At 37.8% G+C, this 23,641-nt stretch overlaps 1 protein-coding gene across 10 annotated transcripts in view; it reads right to left on the reverse strand.

The window, feature by feature from the left end:
* Window positions 1-6,271: 6,271 nt before the first annotated feature.
* The window catches only part of CACNB4 (calcium voltage-gated channel auxiliary subunit beta 4), a 263,187-nt gene continuing 245,817 nt past the window's right edge, over window positions 6,272-23,641 (reverse strand). For 8 of the 10 annotated variants that reach the window (XM_003309288.7, XM_024354849.3, XM_515833.7 and 5 more), the window contains 2 exons: window positions 13,213-13,398; window positions 6,272-10,690 (listed from right to left, as the gene is read on the reverse strand). In XM_003309288.7, the coding sequence (XP_003309336.1) occupies window positions 10,430-10,690; window positions 13,213-13,398 (447 nt within the window). In that variant the 3' untranslated portion in view covers window positions 6,272-10,429. The remainder of the gene's footprint in view (window positions 10,691-13,212; window positions 13,399-23,641) is intronic. The other 2 variants (XM_009443491.5, XM_009443494.5) reach the window with 1 other exon arrangement.

Below are 23,641 nucleotides of genomic sequence, written 5' to 3' on the forward strand. Positions count from 1 at the left end.
TGCTTGCTGTTGCGTCCCCGAGTATTTATATTTCCCTCGAATCTTCTCCATTGCGCCATAATGTAAACATATAATTGAGTACCCCATGTGCATCCCCAACCCTTCACATACACTACACTAAAAGTTCCACGTCATGACTCTTTAAGAGATTGTGTCCCCTGTGGGTCTTTGAGGGAAAAGTCTGCTGCCCTCTGACACTCAGCTGAAGTCAGTGGCCTTACCTAGATAGTCACCTTAAAGCCATTTTTGCACTTCAGGGCTCTTTTCTCTCCAATCTCTTAACTCTCACGTCAGTATTGCCCAAAACAACGATTTTGATCAAGTCACTCCCCTGTTTAAAAACCTTTAGTGGCCACCAAAGCTCCATCCCTTTCTGTTCTCGTTAACCTTAGTAAAAAGGAAAATAAAGAAAAATTGGGAGACTTGTAGGAGCCATTTGAACTGCTTTGCACGCCCATCCCCAACAGCTGAATGAAATTAAGCAAAATCAGCAATAAACCGCACCTTCCCAACTCACTTCTCCTAACTACCCACTATTTTACCTCAAAATATAGAAAAGTAATTTCGTTGACTTCTTTTGGGGCTTTATGGTTAAAAAGCCAAAGTTTAGAGGAGCCATACATGAAGGGAAGGAAAATCATAGTAATCCATATTAATTTATGGATTATCATGTCTGGATTTACTTAATATTCTGTACACTGTTTAGAAGAACAATGTAGTTTGTATAACCAATTTGCATTAACTCTGTAATATTTCCATTCTCGCACACCGTAGGTAATGCTTTGGTAGCTCTAAGACTTTTTCAGACTCCCACACAGATGTCAACTTATGAAATGGATGTCATATACACATTATGTGATGGCGGAGCTTCATATTTTACAATCTACCCAAGGAAATGGTCTCCCAGGTTATTTTCCGAGTGAAGAAAGAAGAGAGAGAGAGAGAGACAGAGAGTTTAAAGACCAATTTATCTATGATTACAGAGAAGTGCAAAATGTCATTGGAGAGACTTCTGACTTCAGGCATGAGAGAGTAGGATGGTTTGAATATATCCTCCTACCATTAGCAAATAGAAAACTGCACAAAGTACAGGCAACGACATTTCAGATATTGAAAAACACATCACAGTACTGTGATTCTTTGCAAAAGAGAAAGAAACAGGTGGAGTCTTACCATTTCCTGGACTTTATCCCTAAAAGCAATTCCCAGTCAACTACGGAGGAAGTGGGAACCCAAATGAGAATCTGGAAACCTCCTAGAACTGAAGACGCATATCAGCATTCCCAGAGATCAAGGTGACTAGAATTTGTGAAGCAGAGTAACTGGAAGGAGGGAGCTACACAGAGAAAAGCTCTGGAAACCTGTTAAGGGGCCATTGAGTCTTTGGCTGCATATCAATTTGTGCTCGTGCAGTATGAACCCCCAAGAGGCTGGCCAATCACAATTCCTGAGGAAAAATAAGTACCAGGAAACTGTAATGCAAATGATTCCCAGAGATTACAATGGGTCAGGAATCATGTGAGTTCCCTTCAGCCAGAGTGAAGAGAACTGAATATATAGGACAGGGGTGTCCAATCTTTTAGCTTCCCTGGGCCACACTGGAAGAAGAATTGTCTTGGGCCACACATAACATAAGCTAACACTATTGATAGCTGATGAGCTAAAAAATAAGTAAAATCACAAAAATACTCATAATGTTTTAAGAAAGTTTACGAATTTGTATTGGGCCACATTCAAAACCATCCTAGGGCCGGGTGCAGTGGCTCACACCTGTAATCCCAACACTGGAAGGCCAAGGTGGGCAGATCTCTAGAGGCCATGAGTTCGAGACCAGCCTGGCCAACACGATGAAACCCCGTCTCTACCAAAAATTACAAAAATTTGCCGGGCATGGTGGCGCAAACCTGTAATCCCAGCTACTCTGGAGGCTGAGGCAGGAGAATTGCTTGAACCCAGGAGGTGGAGATTGCACTGAGCCAAGATCAAACCGCTGCACTCCAGCCTGGGTGACAGAACAAGACTGTCTCAAAAATAAATAAATAAATAAATAAATAAATTTTTAAAAAGCCATCCTGGGCTGCATGCAGCCCACAGGCTGTGGGTTGGGTAAACTCGATATAGTTGAGTGGACACCACCAGAGACCTTAGAAGAGGAGCTAACTGGCCTAAGAATAAGCCCTACACAAGACCAATCCTAAAGGAGCTTAAAACCAAACCTTGAAAGGGCCAAACTAATTCACAATTGCCTGCCAAAACAAGTATAACATTCTTTAAAGGAATATGAGATCAAGTCATCAACAATGTAAACTTTACATTGTCCTAAATCCAATAAAAAATCACTAGACGTGCAAGGAAACAGGAAAATGTGATCCATAACCAAAAGCAAATCACTCTACAGAAATACCCAGGCATGGGGACATTAAGTGATTGCCCCAAGTTCATGGCTAGTTATTGCTGGATCTGGGCTTTGAACCCAGACAAAGGTTAGATCCACACTCGAACCACTGTGCTAATCTGCATGTTGTATCAAAGTACAAATGAGATGTTTCTCTCCCTCGTACATTTTATTATTGGAAATGTGCTGATGACAGGAGAAGTAGCTTCAGGCATATGGCTGGTAGATGAGTTTCAGATTGTTGGCTGAAATACTTTGATAGTTGAGACAGCCTTATATAATACCTCTCCAATAACTGAGGTACTATTCATTCAGTCAACATTTATTGTATTCCAGGCATTGTTTTGTATGCTTCAGATGATTACCTAGCTTAAAAGTAACATATCAGTACTTTTTTTTTTCTTTTTCTTTTTTTTTGGTGGGGGGATGGACTTTCGCTCGTTGCCCAGGCTGGAGTACATTGGTGCGATCTCGGCTCACGGCAACCTCCGCCTCCCGGGTTCAAGCGATTCTCCTGCCTCAGCCTCCCGAGTAGCTGGGATTACAGGCATGCGCCATCACGCCCGGCTAATTTTGTATTTTTAGTAGAGACGGGGTTTCTCCATGTTGGTCAGGCTGGTCTCAAACTCCCGACCTCAGGTGATCCGCCCGCCTCGGCCTCCCAAAGTACTGGGATTACAGGCGTGAGCCCCTGCGCGCAGCCAAGAATTTTTCTTTAAAAATACGTACTCATAGCCGGGCGTGGTGGCTCCTGCCTGTAATCCCAGCACTTTGGGAGGCCGAGGCGGGCGGATCACCTGAGGTCGGGAGTTTGAGACCAGCCTGACCAACATGGAGAAACCCCGTCTCTACTAAAAATACAAAATTAGCCGGGCGTGATGGCGCATGCCTGTAATCCCAGCTACTCGGGAGGCTGAGGCAGGAGAATCGCTTGAACCCGGGAGGTGGAGCTTGCCGTGAGCCGAGATCGCACCAGTGCACTCCAGCCTGGGCAACAAGAGTGAAACTCCATCTCAGAAAAAAAAAAAAGAAAAATTCCTTTGAGAGAGGAGTTTCAATGAACTTTGGTTTCCTCATTTGTATTTGTATCTCATAATCCATGCCCGGCCTACTTTCCTGGGTGATCAGATGAATTAAATGTGATAATTGTGAAATAACTTGACTCTAATAAATCACTGTATAATCCTAATGCAGTGATAAAAATCAACATAGTCCATATTTCTTTGGAATCTCCTATACAGTGAAATGACAAAAAAGTCAAATTCCAATCAAGTCTTAACATAGACAATTGACCCCAAATACATACTATGGAATTCTTACAGGTACAAGATAGCTTTGGAAATGTCTGATAACTGCAATATTAATCATTTTGGAGTGGATGACTTGCGAACAATATAATACTTCATCTAGTATATTTTTCTATATCCAATCCTATTTTGCACATGTATTCTAATGTATTTTATTTCACATGTGTGTGTATTTAACTTATAAACTCTTTCCTAATACAGTACTTATTTTGTGATCACTCACAGCACCTGGCAGAGTATTCAGAAAGTAGTCATTTGATTGAATCCCTTTTTAGGATAAATGTTTAGACTTTTTCTTTTTTTCATAAAAGAGTACCTATTGATTTCCAGTATTTCTTCAATATACTTCTAGAATAATATAAAGGAGAGGTATAACGCTGGTTTCAGTGTTTTTTTCATTTATTATATAAAAGAAAAAAAGTAATGCAGTTGTTTTGTACACATTTAAATTCCATAAAACAAATCCATAGAAATGAGGATACTCTATGCATGCACTCTGCATTTTCTTTGTTAATGTTTTTATTCACAAAAATAACACCACGTTTTTTTCTTTAAAGCCACTAAAGCAGAGGGAGAACAAAACATGCAGCACTGTACACATTTGCATAGTATATTTTACCCAGCATGCCTTGTAGAATGCTACACATACCTAGATAAGAAAAATAAAAAGGGACAAATTATTAAAATAAATAACTAAAATTTAAAGAAAGAAAAAAAATTATTTGACAAAGGCATTTTTTATCCCACTTTGTCAATGGAGATATAGCAATAGCCTGGGATTTCAACAGCCCTCAGAATAGTAGGAAAAATCTTTTTACATCATTTTGCCATATTTCTGTTTTAGTATGTTTTATGTTAATACATTTATTTTTTATTCCCTCCCACCATCCCTACAAAAACACAGCTAATGGCTTTAACTTATGTTTCAAAGTAGTATTCAGTACAAAACAAATTAAAGAATCCCTAACTAATATAATTTTTTGTGGTTGGGACATCTTTATTGATCATTCTGACTCGAGGCTGTGAAAAATACAAAAATCTCAAACATGTCCAAAATTCAGAGGAGCCCTATGAGCTCACTTGCTGTGACTTTCTGTTGTTGTTATTGAAAGAGAAGAAATAAGAGGAGAAAATATGGTATGAGTGTTATCACAAAATAAAATTTAATAAATTTTATGGAAGGGAATAAAACAAAAGAAATTACATCCACAGATTGCAAGGCTATGAAATAAATTGCTGGAAAAGTATCAAGCAGCAAGTTAAAAAGATGGTAGATGAAGTAAATCTGATAAAACTTAGAACTAAATCGACATACTTTTAAAAAATATGACTGCCAAATTTAACAGTGGATTTTGTTATAAGTTTGTGCTATAACAAATGTGCTTCTTTCTCCTCAATCTATTTTTATATTATTGGCAAAATATATATTTTATAATTTTGTACTGTACAATATGTTTTTGCTACATTATTTTTCTACTGCTAATGCAGATTATAAGTAACAACATAGATTTATTTTGGCAATAAAATGCTTTCATTTTAATAACATCCCAGAAAATATTGTAAGGCATATGAAAAATAGTATGCAACGATATAGCGTTAATGATCCCGCCTCTTTATTACATCCCTTATGCATACAGAATTCACACTGATTTCAGTTAAAAGTCAAAGTGGCATGCAAGTAGGGCAAGGGTGGCCCCTACATAAATATAGACGTAGCCATTTGTTGAGAAATTTAAGTGTTCAAAACATAACCAAGAACACTTATCAAGTATTGAAAAGCTAGAGGCCAGCCACTTCTGGTTCTTAGTTCCCCTTGTAACTCCTTATAATTTTCAAATGAGGAAGTATCAGTGTATTCTCCCAAACCACTCTAAATTCATTAGTAACATTTTCTACCATCCTTCTGCAAACATTTTACATACATCATGAGAAACAAAAGAAAGTTTCATATATAACTACGACTCCCCAAACCAATTGCTACTCACTCTTAATTATACTTTGTTTATGGCAAGTAGAAGTTACAGCCCTTAGGATTATCTGATGAGATACTTTCTAGTCTTCTCATAATGTCTCTCAATTACATGAAGCATTTAGAATTAATCATTACAAGTAAAAAGAGATAGCTGCTATCAGAGGATGTATTTTATTTAAGAAAGTCCATTTTAATAAAAGAAGAAACCTTTAAAAGTAATTTTTGAATGCTGTAGTTCTGGGTGCCCATATAAGCCAATTTTTCTATTTTGACTAACTTGACTGCTTAAGTCAAAAAGAAGGTTATCCTTATTGTCTGTCTAACAGCTAATTGGATTGACTTGACTGGTTTGATCATGATTATTTTAAAGAAGAGGACTGTTCTCTGCCCCACAGACACAGCTTGAGTAAGTAACTTACTAACAGTTATAGTATTGACAGTATTTAAAGGTATGAGAAACTAATAAAACAGATTTTATTACATAATTTCCTATAAATTTTTCATTCATATAGTCATTCAAGGATGAGTTTTATATAATTTAAAAAAACACAACATGCAACATTGTCATAAAAGACAAAGGCAGAAATATAAAAGGAATAAGGGGTACATAGCATTTATTTGAAACATTGATATGAAGTTTATTCCAATTACATGGGAGTCCAAGATAATGCATATCCTTACCCAGTAAATGGCTAAGTCATGCTCTGTGGAAGTCAAGGACCAACAAAATGTGAATTTGCAAACCAGCTGCTCTTAAACATAAAGTCTTTGGACTTTTACTCCTTTAGACTTAGAACTAGATATTATAACAAGTTGCACACAAAGGCAATTCCCTTGCAGTTTGTTTTGTTCCCTATGATGACTTATTTGTTAAATTAACCTTGCCTCATGATAAACTGAACCAATTCAAAGAAAACTTCACTAACGTGGAAGAAATGAAAGGGTGCCAAAGAGCATTTTGGAAACATTTTAAAATCTAAAGGGAAGGCATATTTTAATAATCTATGCATTTAGCTTTGCAGCAAGGTTAGCCAGAATAGTGATAATTTTGATCACTACTTATTGACCAGTGTTTTTCCCTTTAAAGACAGATTGTCTTCTCTAGAGAAGAGGTAGTAAATATATCAGTACATAGGGTAATTTCTACAATGGTATTACATTTTTTTAAGCAAATACCAAAATAAAACTGTGTAACTAAGAAAATATATACTAACATGCAAATTAAGGTTGCCAAGACACATTCTTAACAGACATCCTGGGTCTTAACAACATTTTGTGATATGTTCATTTAAAGAGTTTAAATTTGCAAACCATCTTTTAGCATAATTTCCTTTTCTTACTTCCTTTCACTGCCTCCACTTCCTATTATGAATTTTAAGGCCCCCACACAAAAGACAAGTTCAAGTATGCAGGTATGAAAAGAGGTTAACATTCCAAAAATACATTTTGCAAACAATGACAATAATAATTAAATAGCAAATTATTTAAAGGAAACAAATAATTGTCTCAGAATTTGTTTTACATTAATAAAATTCATTTCATTAAAGACTAACTGCAATGACTTATATAGTCACAAAATTAAGACTCTTATTAGGAAAGACCATCATCTAAATTGTGAACAATTTCAACCTTCTCTCCAATAGAACTGTATAAAGATAAGAGAGAATCATCATTTATAAACATTTCTAAATGTTGCTTTAAATATTAAACAAGATAATGTTGTTGGCTATAATATTAGAGTGACATTATACCCTTGAGAATTAACATCAGGATTGACAAATTGCATTCGTTTTTTTCCAGAACTACATTTCCACATTGTCACATGAGTCCACATTATTATATGTCTGTGACTGAAATTACAGAATTCTAGTATGTGGCTTATACTGTAAGTTAAAACAGTCTCAAAACAGTAAAAGACTTGTTTCTCTTGCTTATAATCATTTGCTATCTTTAAATGAAATTAATTAAAAACAAAGTATTTATGGAGTATGTATTTTTCAAAGGTTCTTGGTGTGCTTGGCAAAAATAAAACTTTTCATTTAGTATATATCTAGATTTTAAGTATCATTTACACAATAAACTCTTAAGTCTTTAAAAAAAATAAGATGTATATCCCCTTATTTGAGGAAGATAAACTTATTACAGAAGGAAGGGGAAAGAATATTCCAAATTAAAGTAAACATTTAAATATATCCATCAATAAAATATACATTATACCCTTTCCAAGATTGTCAGCTTTTGAATAAGAATGCAAAGCAAAACAGGTATGGACATCTGATGGTAATTGATAGATTGGTTTTGTGCACAGATATTGAATGAGACTCTCTTTATCGGCATGACATGGAAGACTAAAAACAAGGCTTTGAAAAACCTTTAAAAACAAGTGACTTTTAAAAAGTTGAAAGAAGATGGTAATCTTGATGACTAGGAAATATATTTAAATGCTGTTACAGCTACCTGCCATAAAATGTAAGTATCTTAAAGTAGTTAAATGACCAAACTGCTAATGCTACTACAGAAAAAGCTGAACAGCTGTCTAGTCTAAATTTGTACACCTTGGTGCACTCTTTGCAATTAAATACTTTAATGCGCACAAACAAGAAACCAGTAAAGCATATAAAAAAATGTTTTGGCTAATGTTTTCTTTCTCATGCAAGTATATGCTGTACATGTAATAAATATATTTTTGTTTGCTGGAAGATGCTCTTCTGTGTTCTAACAAAGTATTCAGTAATGGCAGGTTATATGTTTATTAAAGTGCCTAATGGATATAACTCTTTTAAAATGTCTTAACTGAAAGTTTTATAAGCTTCACTAGATGACAGAAGAATCTCACAAGCCAGTATCACATGTTAACTTTTAAAATTTACTAAGCCCATATTTTTTAATTGTATCAAATATTTGAAATGACTTACAGAATTATAGGTATCCTCATTATCAGCTAAACAGGTTCATAATGGGGTACAAACACTGAACATAAATGCAGGGGGATGTGGTGAGGTTGTAATGGGGTTCAAGATATATATATAACTCATCAGTAATGTGGAACTTATTTCCATGGTCAAGAAGATTACTGAACTGGTGCATGCTTTGAGTGCCTGAATACTGAAAGGCTTGGGGAGAAAAGAAGATACTATAAAATTAATTATCATTATTTTCAAAAATAGGCTTCATGACATGTACTAGCAGAAAAGAACTTTTATGGCTGGACTTATTGGGGTTTTAGAAAATGCATGCACTATGGACGTTTAGAAATAAGTTTTTTTTTTAAAGACATTTGTGTAAAAAGGGTCAATTTCAATAATTTCTTGGATCAGAGTGAATCTAAGGCTTCCTTGATAATATAAAATATAGGTCACCAATTCCATAATTATAGCCACTGGAAAAACTGTGAAGACTTAATAAGATGAAGAGGAGTGTTCATTAGAAATAAGGCAGCTCAATCTCCAAATTCTTTATAATTTTCTGCATTAAAAATGCTATAATTTTAGTCAACAAATATTTGCTGAATCTATGAGTTTATTTTTTACTGCAAGCTTTTAAAATCATTTGTTTCAACTTTTTTCAATCAGTCATTTTGTAAAAACACCTCCTGAATATCAAAGTTGAGTGTGTCCACATAAAACGAAATTCCTTAGCATGATTTAAAGAATTTGTTGAAGGGCCAGAACATTCAGATATTCAAAGACAGAGACTGAGAGAAGCAATGGAAAGATACTCAATCTTGTTGGCAGGAAATACAGACCCTGCGTTTGTGTTAAGTGAAATAGATGAATTCCCACCTGGAAGTGTTTAGCATTGCACTCGGGAGGATTGGTACCACATCCTTACTATCTGACTTCAGATTCCTGGATGTATGTAGTTGTGCTCAGATTGATTAAAGGGAGAACAACACCCCATTTTATATTTCACATAACAGCTATGCTTGGGCCTCTCTTTACTATTCTCTCTCACTGCTGAAAAAAATTTGAGGTTTTTTGCTTGTTTGTATTTGTTTTTGCCAACTTCAAATGAGCTAACAGTACTGACCAAACAAAAAGCAAAACACTTTGAATACAACAGCTGTGCCAGGAAAGAAAGAAAAATATTAAAATCTGAGGAGACTATATAATTTCTGCATTAAGATTTCTGAGATTTTTTTTGGCACTATCAATACATTTGGTAAGTTTGAAAAGTCATTCTGGCAACATTAACATATATTAAAATGTTTATACACTCCAACTTTAAGTGTAAATTTAGCTTCCAGCAAATAAATACCAAAGCTGGATTTGGCTTCTATTGGTATTTCGATTTTCTTATTAGTTTTTTTTTTTTTCCCCCAGATTTTTCAGTTGATTACAACATGCTCAAGTAGACTTTCTAGTCAATTCACCCAAATTCCAACAGGAATTGGTTTATAAATTGGTTCCAACTGGAACTGGTCATTTGGAATTTCCGGCATGGGAAATTATTTTATATGTGCCTTGTAAGTACCCTAAATTACAAATTGATGTGTCTAAATCTATGAAGAAAACAAAATGTACTGTTATCATGTAAATGTTGCACTTAAAAATATCTATATGATCGGGCATCTAATATCCATCTAGACTCAAGGGCATAATGTAATTTTTTTTTTGCCCCTTACTTAGCATAAAATGACAGCAGCCCATTAGCACAGTAAATACTGTGCTATGTTAGCCAAGTTAAGATGATTGGTTTATCCTAGCACTGCTATGGCAAATTGTCAACAGATGAATATTTTTTGTTTCATTAGACTCAAAGCCTATGTCGGGAGTCATGGCTATATCCCCCAGGTGATCCTCGGTTCCTATGGGGTTTGTAAGTGTCCTGGTATGAGTCAGGGTAATCTTCTTCCACAAGAGGGTAATGATCTCGGCTATGCTGAGAACTGGAAGACAAGCGGTTCCTACTCTTCCGAGCCCTTTCATTGTGATAATTTTCATCAGAGGTCATTAGACTTCGTCTTTCAATTGGAGAGTTCTCTGTGGAGTGGTTGCTGTGCCTCATTCGCTGACTCTAAAAATATCAGATAGTTCATTGATTAAATAATGTCAGCTTCATTCATCTAAACATGTAAATGTATGTAAAATCATAGGCTCTGTACAATAAGATGCTAAATATCTGACTTAATAAGGCATCCTGATGCACCAATGATCTGCTTAGAATATCTGGTCTTATTTATTTGGGACACAACATGAAAAGATGCCAGAGTGTTGATAGTTTATGAGTTTAATTCCACAGTGCTGAATGACTATGCTTCCTATTACAAATGTAGAATTGAAAGCTAACTGTTAAATGGAATTTAATATATTTAGGAAGTTCTAATAATTCCATTTCTATTGCAAAAATGAAAATTATTTTACTATTGGGAAATAAAGTTCAGAATAGCATTTATTATTTCTCTCTTGAATTGATATAATCTTTCTCCTTCTAAAGTAACACACCTCACCTTGATCTAACTGAATATTCCTTATACCTTTTAAAAACATTTTAATAAAATTATTATTTGTGCTGTTCATAAAATAAAGTGTTTCTGCATCCTACATAAATGTAATAATCTTTCCAAGGGTGTATACAATAATTATGAAGCCAGCTAATTGATACATTTATAAATCTTGCTTCCTCAACTAAAATGTCCTGCAAAATAATCTTCCAATATAAACGAAATTCCTCTAATACCATTAATTGAAATTAGTATCTTAAGATACTTATTTGAAGGCTCAGAAAATGTTATTCAACATTTTTCTCCACTATGAGAAAACATTTATCTACTTGTGTCTACTGGTTTAGGTAGGTCACATCAGTTAAGGCACAGGATCCTGCTGAAACCATGGGCCCAGACACATCTCATCTAAAGTACACTCAGATTCAGGCAGAAGGAAATTCATTTGACAGGTCACAGACTGTGCCTTTAACCTCAGGTGCCTCACAATGAAGTGTCAATTGTTACTGGGAGAAGAAATAGGCCACAGAATAAAGGGCAACACATTAACTCATTAGTGAAACAGGGAGAACCACTCTAGGTGGATGTCTTAGCAGTGATGAGTCAAGATTGTTGTATTCAATATAAAAGTGCAACATTGCATTTCTACCTACATTACAGAAGTGTATTGCTTCATGCATCTATTTCTCATTCTGTAATGTACAATTCAGAGCCAATCCACACTAGTCAATGGTAATGTACACTCAGATCAGCCCATGGGAAGTGAAACAAGGCATGAAATAGTCCTAATGCATGCGTATGTGCTGTACATTACCACAGTACATTTTTCATGTTCATTTCTAGTTTCAAAAGCTATTCATTTGCATGACAGTTTTTCTGCTTACAAAGATGCAATTTTGTAACAGAGTAATACAGCTATAATAGCATTTCAGAGAGTGCCATTTATCTCAGAGTTAACTCTGTATGATCGACAATTAAGACTATCATTATAATCCATTAAAACAAAACTCATCATGATACAAGAGGGCTCAATTGACTACATGTTCCTCAGTTTGCTGCGGGTTTGGCCACATTCCAGCAGCTACTTGATGAATGGTAAATAATAATTGATGTAGAAAGGCAGGCTCATTTTGTACCATAAGGTCTCTGGCTCCCTATCTCTACCTCTGAGTGCAGCACCAGAACAGCAGAAGGGAGAACCTCTTGATCCTGTGTTCGTCACCAGCTTCCCTAAAGGACACGTGCCACAGCCACTTACAAAGGTGGGCACCTGCACAGCCCCAAGAAAACTCAGGGATCAGTTATTGTTTCTGAACAGAGCAGCTCTACTTATATCCACATTGTCTTGTGCAAGGTAGAGAGCAGGCCTAGCAACCTGGGTGCGGCAGGATTAATTAAGGGCAGCTGAAAGGCCTATCTGCACCTATATATCTTACTTAGCTATTGTGTAATCCTTAAGAAGTGGCATTAAGAAGTAATGGAGGGGCCAGGAGTGGTGGCTCATGATGGTAATTTCAACATTTTGGGAGGCCAAGGCAGGAAGATTGCTTGAAGCCAGGAGTTTGAGACCATCCTGGGCAACAAAGTGAGACACTGACACTGTCTCTACAATTTTTTTTTTTAAATTATCCATGTGTGTGGTATGTGCCTGTAGTCCCAGCTATTTGGGAGGCTAAGGCAGCAGGATTGCATGAGCCCATGAGTCCAGGAATTTGAGGCTGCAGTGAGCTATGATCATATCACTGCATTCCAGCCTGAACAACAGAGTGAGACTATGTCTCTAAAAAAAGTAATGGGCAGGTGCATTGAGTAGGCATTACGTTTGTCAGCAGAGTTTAGACATAGGAGGAGTTAATTTACCTAAATAAAATCCACTATAAATTCACAGACAGCATAATTCTCAGGAAATTGTCAGTCTCTGGGTAGTTTTCTCTAGGATAGATCATAATTAGATAATATTTAAGATTTTTAAATATAATGTGCACATAGTGTTCCCTCTTCAGATTAAGGATGACTCCAGTCTCCATCCTAATCAAGTTCCCATAGAATTTTACTTGTAAGGTTGTAAAAAGCATGAGTGAAAAAGTGACAATACCTGTAACCCAGAAATTGCTGTGGGATATGGTGAGAGTGCCGTGGAGCCCAAATTCCTTCCCAGCAGCGGGGTCATGGGTGTGCTACTGGTTGTGTGGGTGGCACGCCAGTACGCCTCCAGGTACTCCCCTAGATGTTCACACGCATCCTCAAGCTGATTTTCATCCAATATAACATCAAACATTTCCTGTAGATGACAAGAAAATCCACTTTACTTCCATTTTAGGTTTTAGGCAATGAAACCTAAAATTCCACTTAACACAGATAATAGCATTTTTAATAGCTATTAGCTAAAATCAAATTTGAGGTGCTATATGGGCAGTTTCTAAAGTTAGGGTCAAGTGAAGAGTTACACAGTTATCCATGAACGAATGTGGACATTAATATAAAAATGAAAGTGTTCATTCAATATTTGGATCTTTTTTTTTTTTTTTTTTTTAAGACGGAGTCTCATTCTGTTGCCCAGGCTGAAATGCAATGGCACGATCTCGGCTCAATGCAACCTCTGTCCACTGAGTTCAAGCAATTCTCCTGCCTCAGCCTCCCAAGTAGCTGGGATTACAGGCACCTGCCACTGCGTCCAGCTAATTTTTTTGTATTTTTTTTAGAAGAGATGGGGTTTCACCATCTTGGCCAGGCTGGTCTTGAACTCTTGACCTAGTGATCCACCCGCCTTGGCTCCCAAAGTGCTGGGATTACAGGCATGAGCCACAGCGCCCAGCCGGATTTTTCATTATTTAGAAAGAAAAAGATGAAGTAAGCGTAAATGTGTTACAGGTAAAATATGATGAAAACCCACGTGTATTCACATCTTTAGCCATGTATTCCTATAGAGCTGCACTCTACACGCTTTGGAATATGAGAGAAGCAAGTTTGTGGCACTGAGAAGGGAGTTCTAGACATGTTTTGGGCAATGACCACATCAATGGAATAAACATTTTTTCTCCTAAGGTAACTATGTTGAAGGGAATAACATTTACTTAGGTAATTTTCAGAATGCTTGTGAAAATAACGTTATCTGTTTTATGATAAAACGATAAGGAAAGAAAGTTTAGGATTAATAACAGAAAACCACATGGCAGTGGTTTCTGCTACCACAAGATCATTTTGTGAAATGGTTAAAAAAGAACAAGGGGTGTTTAATTAGGGAAAGCAGGGGGTCACAAAAGAAGTATCTACTGTCCACGTTTCGGACAGTAAGGCCATTGTTCAACATCTGGTCTGTACTCAGGAAGTTGTTCTGTTCCAGAGGAGCAGGGTGGCCCCCCTGTCATTGCAGTGTGGCTGGGAACACAGACAGGATATACCCCAGACATATACTCTTCAGAGGGAAACCAGAAAACTTTGGCACCACACAAAGAGAAAAGTCATTCCACAGGTAAGTGTTAGCACATCTCAACTTTCTTTCTTTCTTTCTTTCTTTTTCTTTGAGACAGTGTTGCTCTGTGGCCCAGGCCGGGGTGCACTGGAGCAAACACAACTCACTGCAGCCTGGAACACCTGGGCTCTAGCGATCCTCCCACCTCGGCTTCCTGAGTAGCTGGGACCACAGGCATGCACCACTGTGCCTGGCTAACTTTTTTAACTTTTTGTAGAGATGAGATCTCACCATGTTGCCCAGGCTAGTCTCGAACTCCTGGGCTCCAGCGATCCTCCTGCCTCGGCCTCCCAAAGTGCTGGGATTACAGACGTGAGTCACCACACCCGGCTCACATCTCAACTTTCAATAGTAGGATTGACCTTTCCCACCACCTTCATCTGCTTTTATGAACTCATTTTACCAAAATAAGAACCTCCCAGGAATGAATCAAAGACAGGGTCACTGCCATCGGCACTGATAAAGCTGGCTGAATTTAGGTTAATGGCAACTGGATGATGTGAAGTTAGTGGTGTCTCAGTTCAGTCATTCTCTTCTGTGCTTAGAACAAGGACTCTGAAGCAGAAGTCACCATGGAAACAATCTCTCTCCCAACATTTACTATTTAAATGTTTCATCACATCAATTTTTATGGAAAATTTTGGCCTTAAATTGGAAAGCCATTTGGGGTTCTTGGAACAAGACTAGGAAAAGAATAAGATGACTTCAGTCCAAATGGACTCATGTTTGAGAAGACTTAGCCAGTTCAACTCATGTAGAAAATTCCCCCCAACCAAGAACAGTTATTAGTAGATTTCAGATTATTTTGCATATTTTATTCATTCATAAAATACTCAGTACCTATTTTCTTCTAGGCACTGTGGGTATACAGTGGCAAGGAAAACAGACATCTTATGCTCAAGAAGCATAAAGTGTGGTGGGAGAGATAAGTATTAAAATCCATAATAATCTATGTCACACTGGGACTTTAATTCAGAAAAATAAAGAGACTGAGCCAGTTAACGTTTGAAGCTGCAGCATAAAGTTCTGGATTTGGAAGCAGGCTTGGAGAGATGTGTGAAAACTGAACTTACGAGGAAGGGGAAGTTACGAGTAAGCCAAAGAATGTTATCTGTAGAGGGACGAAAATAAAACAAAAAAAAGAGAAGCAGAGGCACAATGGAAGAAAGAGATCATATGGCCATGAGTGCCAAGGAAAGCAGCTACTGCCTAGAGTTTCTGTCAACATATATGCTTACAATAAATCCCCTTTTCCACTAAAGTAACCCAAGGGAATTCCTTGTCTCTTGCAATCAAAAGCCCCTCCCCACCTCATGTAAAAGTTCAACAGTTACAAATATAGAATCTCAGAACTGTCCATGATGCTTTGACATAAATAGAGGCATCGAGGTGCTGACTTGAGTGAGACAAGGACAGCTACACCCCAAAGGACATCCACAGACTCAGATGGCACAGGAGGAAGAAAGAGGAAACGAGGCAGCACCAGAACAAAGGACCAGTCTCTCCGCCATTCCAGGCTAAAGTGTGCTGCAAGTTCTACATTTTATGTGACTTGGAGTTGGTTGTTTATATCATTTTATTTATGTGAACCATAAAATTTGATTACATGGGTCTCATTCTATAATATGGGTTTGATTAGTCTCAACAAGTCATTTTCTTGCTGTTTCTTAAAGTGCCAAACTGAAAAACCTTCCAAGGATACCTGGGCCGGATGGGTCCTGACATTCACAGCCAGGATTGCAAAGCCCAAGGAGGCTAAGCAGCACCTATGGCAGAATGTTATTTGAATGAGGTTTATATCTACTTGGCCGTTCTACTTGTTACATTGTCACGGTTGTAGACATAATTAGTGGCACATTTAATTGCCGTAAGTTTAATAAAGCACTTCTCTTTGCCAATGAATGGATAGAATTTGTATATATCAGCACATGGTATAAGCCTCAGTCATTTCTAGGAAACTGCTTTTGCACTGCTAAAAGACAGATATAGGTTGGAAGATGACTTGAAACTGCTTTTAGGCTTTCAAAAAACACAGAGAAAAGCAAATTTCTGCTTCTGAATGAATACTGACATATGTGGCTTATTTTCATCTAGGAGGAATTTCACAGCCTGTATATCTGTGACAATTTTTCTCTTTAGCTGTTTAGGAAATAACACAGCTGAGTAGATCAGAGTGATAGAAACTCAGTATCAGGGAAAACAATTTTTAAAAATCATACAAGAAATGCAAAAAGAAGCAACCCAATGAATTATGCAAACCAGCTATGCCAATTTTTCATAAATTTAAAGGTTCAAGTGTAGTTCAGCTCCTTACTATGCAATATGTGGCCTGCAGCATGGGCTATGGATGCAGAGAGCTCCTAATCAGCAGGTCCTGGGCAGCGAACAGTTACCCACTCGGTGATACCATGCCCTTGGTGCAGCCCAAGAGAAGGGCAACGCTGAGCTGTTTTCAAAGCATGGCCACAGGGAACACCTTTGCCCTTGTATGATGGGATATTCTCTTCAGCTGAGGTAGGCAGAATGGTGTGGCTGCCAAAGTAAATAAGTAGTGAATAGGGGAATCAAAACAAACCATCAAAAAAATCAGGCACATTAGGCCCCCTTTCTGGATAAGCTCCTTCAAGAAAATTAAAAAGAAAAGCATTGTAAATAACCAAGAGTGAAAAACATGCCTCTAGCTCATTTAGTGGGTATGAAAGCTAAAATGGCAGAGAAGAAAGAAAGGGGAAGAAAGACTGAAACTGAATAAAATGGAAATGAATACTTGCAAGGTCTTAAAAAAAAAGTATTTAACCATCTGTTTGGTACTCCATTTACAGAGTAAGAAGTAACGCTCTTTACTAGGGAAGCCACCTGAATTAAGGTGACCAAGGATTGTGGTTGCTGGGGATCTCAGTGTTTCAGGAGACATGAGACTATCACTGCTAAACCTTGAAAATTCTGAGCAAATGGTGGGTCACCCTACTTTTTACAGAAGATACAGTGCTCTCCGGGTCCTACCTGGAGGAAATGAAGCATATTCCATTTATTTCTTTTCAATTCTTTTTGGAGGGAAGATATATAAAGACACTGGGTAAGTCTTCCTTAATGACTATAAAATACATATTTTCTAGCATGGAGGGGAGAATCTCATTAAAACTAATGTATATTGTCTGTTTTTTTAAATCTAGGAAGCTATTGAATATTTTTAATAAAAAGTTTATAAAATGTAGAAACTAATTTTGCAGTTTAATTTTAACTTTTGTTTGTTTGTTTTTTGTTTTGTTTTGTTTTGTTTTTTGGAGATAGGGTCTCACTCCAACGCCCAGGCTGGAGTGCAGTGGCGTAATCTCCGATCACTGAAGCCTTAATCTCTGGGGCTCGGGTGATTGTCCCACCTCAGCCTCCTGAGTAACTGGGACTACAAATATGCACCACCACATCCAGCTAATTTTTTGTAGTTTTTGGTAGGGATGGGTTTTCCCCATGTTGCCCAGGCTAATATTGAACTCATGGGCTCAAGCGATCCACCTGCCTCAGCCTCCCAAAGTGCTGGGATTACAGGCATGAGCCACTGTGCCTGAACTTCACTTTTTAAAGTTGGCTCATTACTGAATATTAGCTAGACAGGGGATTAAATGTAACAAAACTCTCCCATGCATATAATAATAATTATAATGATATGCATTGCTTTACATTTATTTGTTGTACATAGATAAAACTGCATGTTGGGCATTTTTCTTATTTCTAAGTGGTAAAAAGAAATAATATGGGTGAGCACACTTTTATTTCCTTGCTATTGTAAAATATAGAGACCCTGAAACTGACACCAAAAAAAAAAAAAAAAAAAAAAAAAGATTGGGGCAGCACTTTGGGAGGCCAAGGCAGGAGGATTAGTTGAGCCCAGAGGTTCAAGACCAGCCTAGGCAACATGGCAAAACCCTGTCTCTACAAAAAATCAAAAAATGAGCTGGGCTTAGTGGCATATTCCTATGGACCCAGCTACTGGGGAGGCTGAGGTGGAAGGATTGCTTGAGCTGGGGAGGTCATGATTGCACCACTGCACTCCAGCCTGAACAACAGAGCAAGACCCTGTCTCAACAAAACAAAACAAAACAAAACAAACCATGCACAAAAAAAGACTGGCAAGTACTGTTCAGTAAAATCAAACGGCTGAATGGTACAACATGTAATGCTAATTATAAAAATAATCAACCCAATGTTTCTTTCATATCAAAACTCCATTCTTTACATTATTAAAGCTTTTGAGATTCTGAGTATTTAACTCACTGGTCAACTAATGATGGGAAATTAGACTCTAAGTTGAAGGGCTTTTAAAAGATCTATGATGGGTGCGGTGGCTCATACCTGTAATCCCAGCACTTTGGGAGAACAAGGTGCGCAGGTCACCTGAGGTCAGGAGTTTGAGACCATCTCTTTTAAAAAATACAAAAATCTCTTTTAAAAAATACAAAAATTAGCTGGGTGTGGTGGCACATGCCTGTAGTCCCAGCTACTTGGGAGGCTGAGGCAGGAGAATCGCTTGAACCCAGAAGGCAGAGGCTGCAGTGAGCTCCGATCGCGCCACTGCACTCCAACCGGGGTGACAATATTACTGGGCTCTAGCAGTTAGTTCCAGGTAGTTTCCACTTTAATGAGCTAAACAGGAAAGATAATCATAATTCTTGCCAGTAATTGGTGAGGTTAAAATGAGGGCAAAAAATATATAACTTTGATTCTTTTGACTTCCTCTCTCTTGATAATTTGTGACACTTGATGTGAACCCAAACATGTTTTCCTCCCCACAACCCTCCATCTGTCCATTCGTATTCTTCAAAGATAATACCATCTACCAACATTAGTGCCTACAGAAAAGGCATCCCATGCTTCTGTTAAAGTCAGATTAATTGGATGTGCTAGATCATAGCATTGGTGGGAATGAACTACCCCTAACTCGATATACCCAAGTCCAGTGGCTGAAATCCCTGGAAAAGGTGTAGTCCCCTTTGGGCTGAGAGAAATTGGATCCCATGTGGTCTTATTTCATGAAGCAAACATCTGAAATTGATTACCCCCCTTTTTAAAAGCAATGTTAGGAATTAAACTGTGGACATCCAGGGGCTGTGAATAATGAATGCACCAATGAGGAGAGCACTTCAAATAGACAGGTAAATCCACACGATTCTAAATAATTCAAATAAAATGACTGGAAGAGGGCAGTGGAAAATTACTACCGTGAGAGCAATATGATCAAGGATAACTGGGCACTATCATTCGCTCCAGAATTCTTGTGTTTCATAGGATAAATCTGAGTCCATTCAGCAGTGGAAAATAAAGGGCGACAGAAGAGAGTGACCATGGTTACTGTAACATTAGAGGTTTGCAAGACTCTACTGAGGAGATGAGTTCCCCTCTCCCAGAAAGAGTGATCAATGTCATTTTACACACAAAAAAACATTACACAGCTCAAACAGCCACAGGGTCAGCTTTGGGTAACACAAGCCAGATTGTAACTAAGTAGGATTAAAGGATTACATTTCATTTATATGTTCAATTGTCTGTCTCTCAGCTTTTCTTCTTATTACCATAGTACTGGGGAAGTTTACACTTGGCCTTCTTAAAAAACATACTATTTTCAACTTATCTGAAGAGAAAAAGAATATCAATACTTGGTAGAAGCAAAAAGAAATAAAAAAATGTAGTGTATAGATGTATAATGGCAATACAAAATCAGGCTGGTCATATTTAAAAAAAAAATGAGATGGGTTTGCAGGTCCTGTTCCCATAGGTCCCCTTTTGTCTGCATCCCATCTTTTCTTCTGTGAATTCCGAATGGGCAACGAGAGGAAAGTCCTTCCTCTTCCAAAGTAGAACTATCCAGTAGCCCATTTTCCCCACTCATCTTACTGTCTATGACAGATTTTAAATGGTCACAAATTCCTTGACATTCCCTCATGGAGATGAAGAGTTAGATCCCCTCTCCTTGAATTTAGGCAGCCTCTGTGATTTTTTTTTCTTTTAAGAGACAATGTCTCACTCTGTCGGGTAGAGCGCAGTGGCATAATCCTGGCTCACTGCAGCTCCAAACTCCTGGGTTCAAGCAATTCTCTCACCTCAGCCTACCAAGTAGCTAGGACTATGCCCAGCTAATTTTTAAAAATTTCCTTTTAGAGACAAGGTCTCAGTATGTCTCCCAGGCTAAAGGGCAGTGGCACAATCACAGCTCAGTGCAGCCTTGAACTCCTAGGCTCAAGCCACCTTCCTGTTTCAACCTCCTGAGTAGCTGGGACTACAGGCACTCACCATGCACCCAGCTCTTTGTGAGTATTTTGATAAACAGAATGCTGTGGAAATGATGTGGTCTGGTATCTATGCCCAGGCTGTAAAAGACTGGAATCTTTGCTCATGGAGCCTGGGAGCTGCCACGTAAGAGCCTGTATTCAAAAAGAGCTGGCTGAGCCCAGCCTTCAGCCATTTCTGCTAAGGTACCAGGGTCAGCCGCCAGCTGAATACTACAAGTGGCCATTGTTTGAAGTGACTGAGTTTTGGGGATTATTTTATTGCAGAGTAATAGATAACCATAGCTTGGTCCCAGAACAAGGGGGCAAGTTCAGTTTGCCAGCTAAATCAGGCCTGTCTCATGCCTCTACAAAGTTTGATCGGAACACAGCTACACTCATTTGTTTACACACTGTCTATGTTTGCTTTCCTGCTCGAGAGCAGAGATGAGTAGTTTTGCAAAGGAGTCTATATACCCCACAAAGCCTAAGATATTACTATCTGGCCCTTTACTTAAAAAGTTCACCGATCTCTCTCCTAGAAAAATCCTTACCCATGAAATACATACTTATCTTTTCTTTTTCTTTTCTTTCTTTCTTTTTTTTTTTTTTTGAGACAGAGTCTTGCTCTGTCGCCCAGGCTGGAGTGCAGTGGCATGGTCTCAGCTCACTGCAACCTCCACCTCCCAGGTTCAAGCAATTCTGCCTCAACCTCCTGAGTAGCTGGGATTACAGGTGCGCGCCACCACGCCCGGCTAATTTTTGTATTTTTAGTAGAGACGGGGATTCACCATGTTGGTCAGGCTGGTCTCAAACTCCTGACCTCATGATCCACCCGCCTTGGCCTCCCAAAGTGCTAGGATTACAGGCATGAGCCACTGCACCTGGCCAAAACCCATACTTTTCTTTCCAGGAGAATATATAACTGATCTGTTGCCATTCATCATCTAGTCTTGCTAGACTAGGAGAAAGAGATCTTAAGCTGACTTTGGCCCAGGCATATAACCTTTGAAAAGCCAGTTTTCTTGGTCTCAGTTCCATCATTTGTAAAATGAGGAGATTGGACTAAGTCTTTCCCTAGACATGTTCCACTGGACCCATAGGATGCTCAATGGAAAAGCAGATCTGCAGTCACAATTTTAGGGGAAGCTGTGCATACTATTTGTCCTATTGGAGATATAAAATACACATTGGCATATTCAGGGTTCTGTAGTAAAGAAACCAGACTACCTTTGTTCACCTAATTGTTTTCTCAAACATTTTTGGTATCAGGATTATTTTCCCATAACACTTACTGATATCACATAGGACCCATATTATAAATAATATAGTCTAGGAAATACTATATTGGGTGCTCTTTAAGGTCCCCTTTTGCTTCAACAGTCCCTGGATCTAGGATTAATTCTGGCTACAGCGTTAACTTTTTTCAGAGCTCTTATAGGCTTCCCTTTCCAAAAACTGTTGCCTTTCATTTCTTAGCAATGTGATACTCTGCCAATGTAATTTGCTGACTTTTCATACTGGAGATACAGTGGCCAATTAAGTAAGTCGCAAATTCTCCTAAAGGAATTAAAATGACACAGTGATCACCAATCTTTGGATGACAATTACAATTATGGTCTTGAAGTAAAGCAGGGGCAAATGCAGACACATTTTAAGGTTACTACTGGTTTTTATAATCCAAAGATTTCTTCGCACATGCCAAAATAGAGGATACTATTCCTCCTCAGCATTACTACATCTGTGCAGTATCAATTGAACATGTTTAATAAAGTAAACAGTGTTTAGAAAATGTTAAGTACAAGGTAACCTTATCCATCCAGACTGCCTGTTTAAAATTCCAGGTTATCTTACCAATTATATAAAAAGATAAAGTGTTTATCCTACTGAGATAATGGTAAGGCAAGGCTGTCTTTCCAGTCATGGAGCTGTTTGAAATCTCTGACCTGGGTACAAGTCCTAAGGTAGCTCATTATATTACTTGCTTTTACAGATGCAAATATCTTTTCTTGATTCCAGCTATTTCAGATGTAACAAACCATATTATATGTACAACTACTCAATGATCAACCCTCTCAGCAGCTAAAATCCCTCAAATTTAATAGGACACAAGAATTTTCTCTAGTAATTATTAGAATAAATGTTAATAAACTTATTTTCATAAAAATAAAATTTCTCCAATAAATCTCTTGCATTTGTAATTCCATTTAGGTGTCTGCTTCCCAGAAGACCAAACTGATATAACTATCCTTATAAGATTGTTCCAAAAATTGGAAATAATAACATAGTTCCCAGCTTTTGATAGCTAGACAACAAAGATTATCTTCCTTCAACTGTGAAACATTAGAAGGTCAGGGCTGGGCAATACATTCTTCTGTGTCTGTTCAGTGCCTTAATCATACATTCCACTGTGTAATTGGGCTTCACTAACAGGCAGCGTGAAGTGAAACTTAACAGAGCACGCCATGCTCCAAGCTATCAAATTATCTTCAGGGTAGGTAACCAGGTACATGTGTGTATGGGTGGATGGGTTAGGGGGTAGGAAATTGTCTTTGGAGCCAGATAGATCTAGAATAGATTGAATCCTAATTTGCTATGACACCTTAGGGAAATCGTTTAATGTCTCTGTTTTCAGTTGCCTAAACTATAAAATGGAGATAATATGGCCTATCTCACCAGGTAACTGTGAAGATTAGAGATAATCTATGTAAAGTATCTAGCACACTGTGTGGCCCATTGTAAGCATCTAATGAAAGGATGCATTATTACTCTTATCGTCTGAACATCCTTTC

The sequence above is a fragment of the Pan troglodytes genome, chromosome 13 (genome assembly GCF_028858775.2).
Source record: "Pan troglodytes isolate AG18354 chromosome 13, NHGRI_mPanTro3-v2.0_pri, whole genome shotgun sequence".
NCBI lineage: Eukaryota > Metazoa > Chordata > Mammalia > Primates > Hominidae > Pan > Pan troglodytes.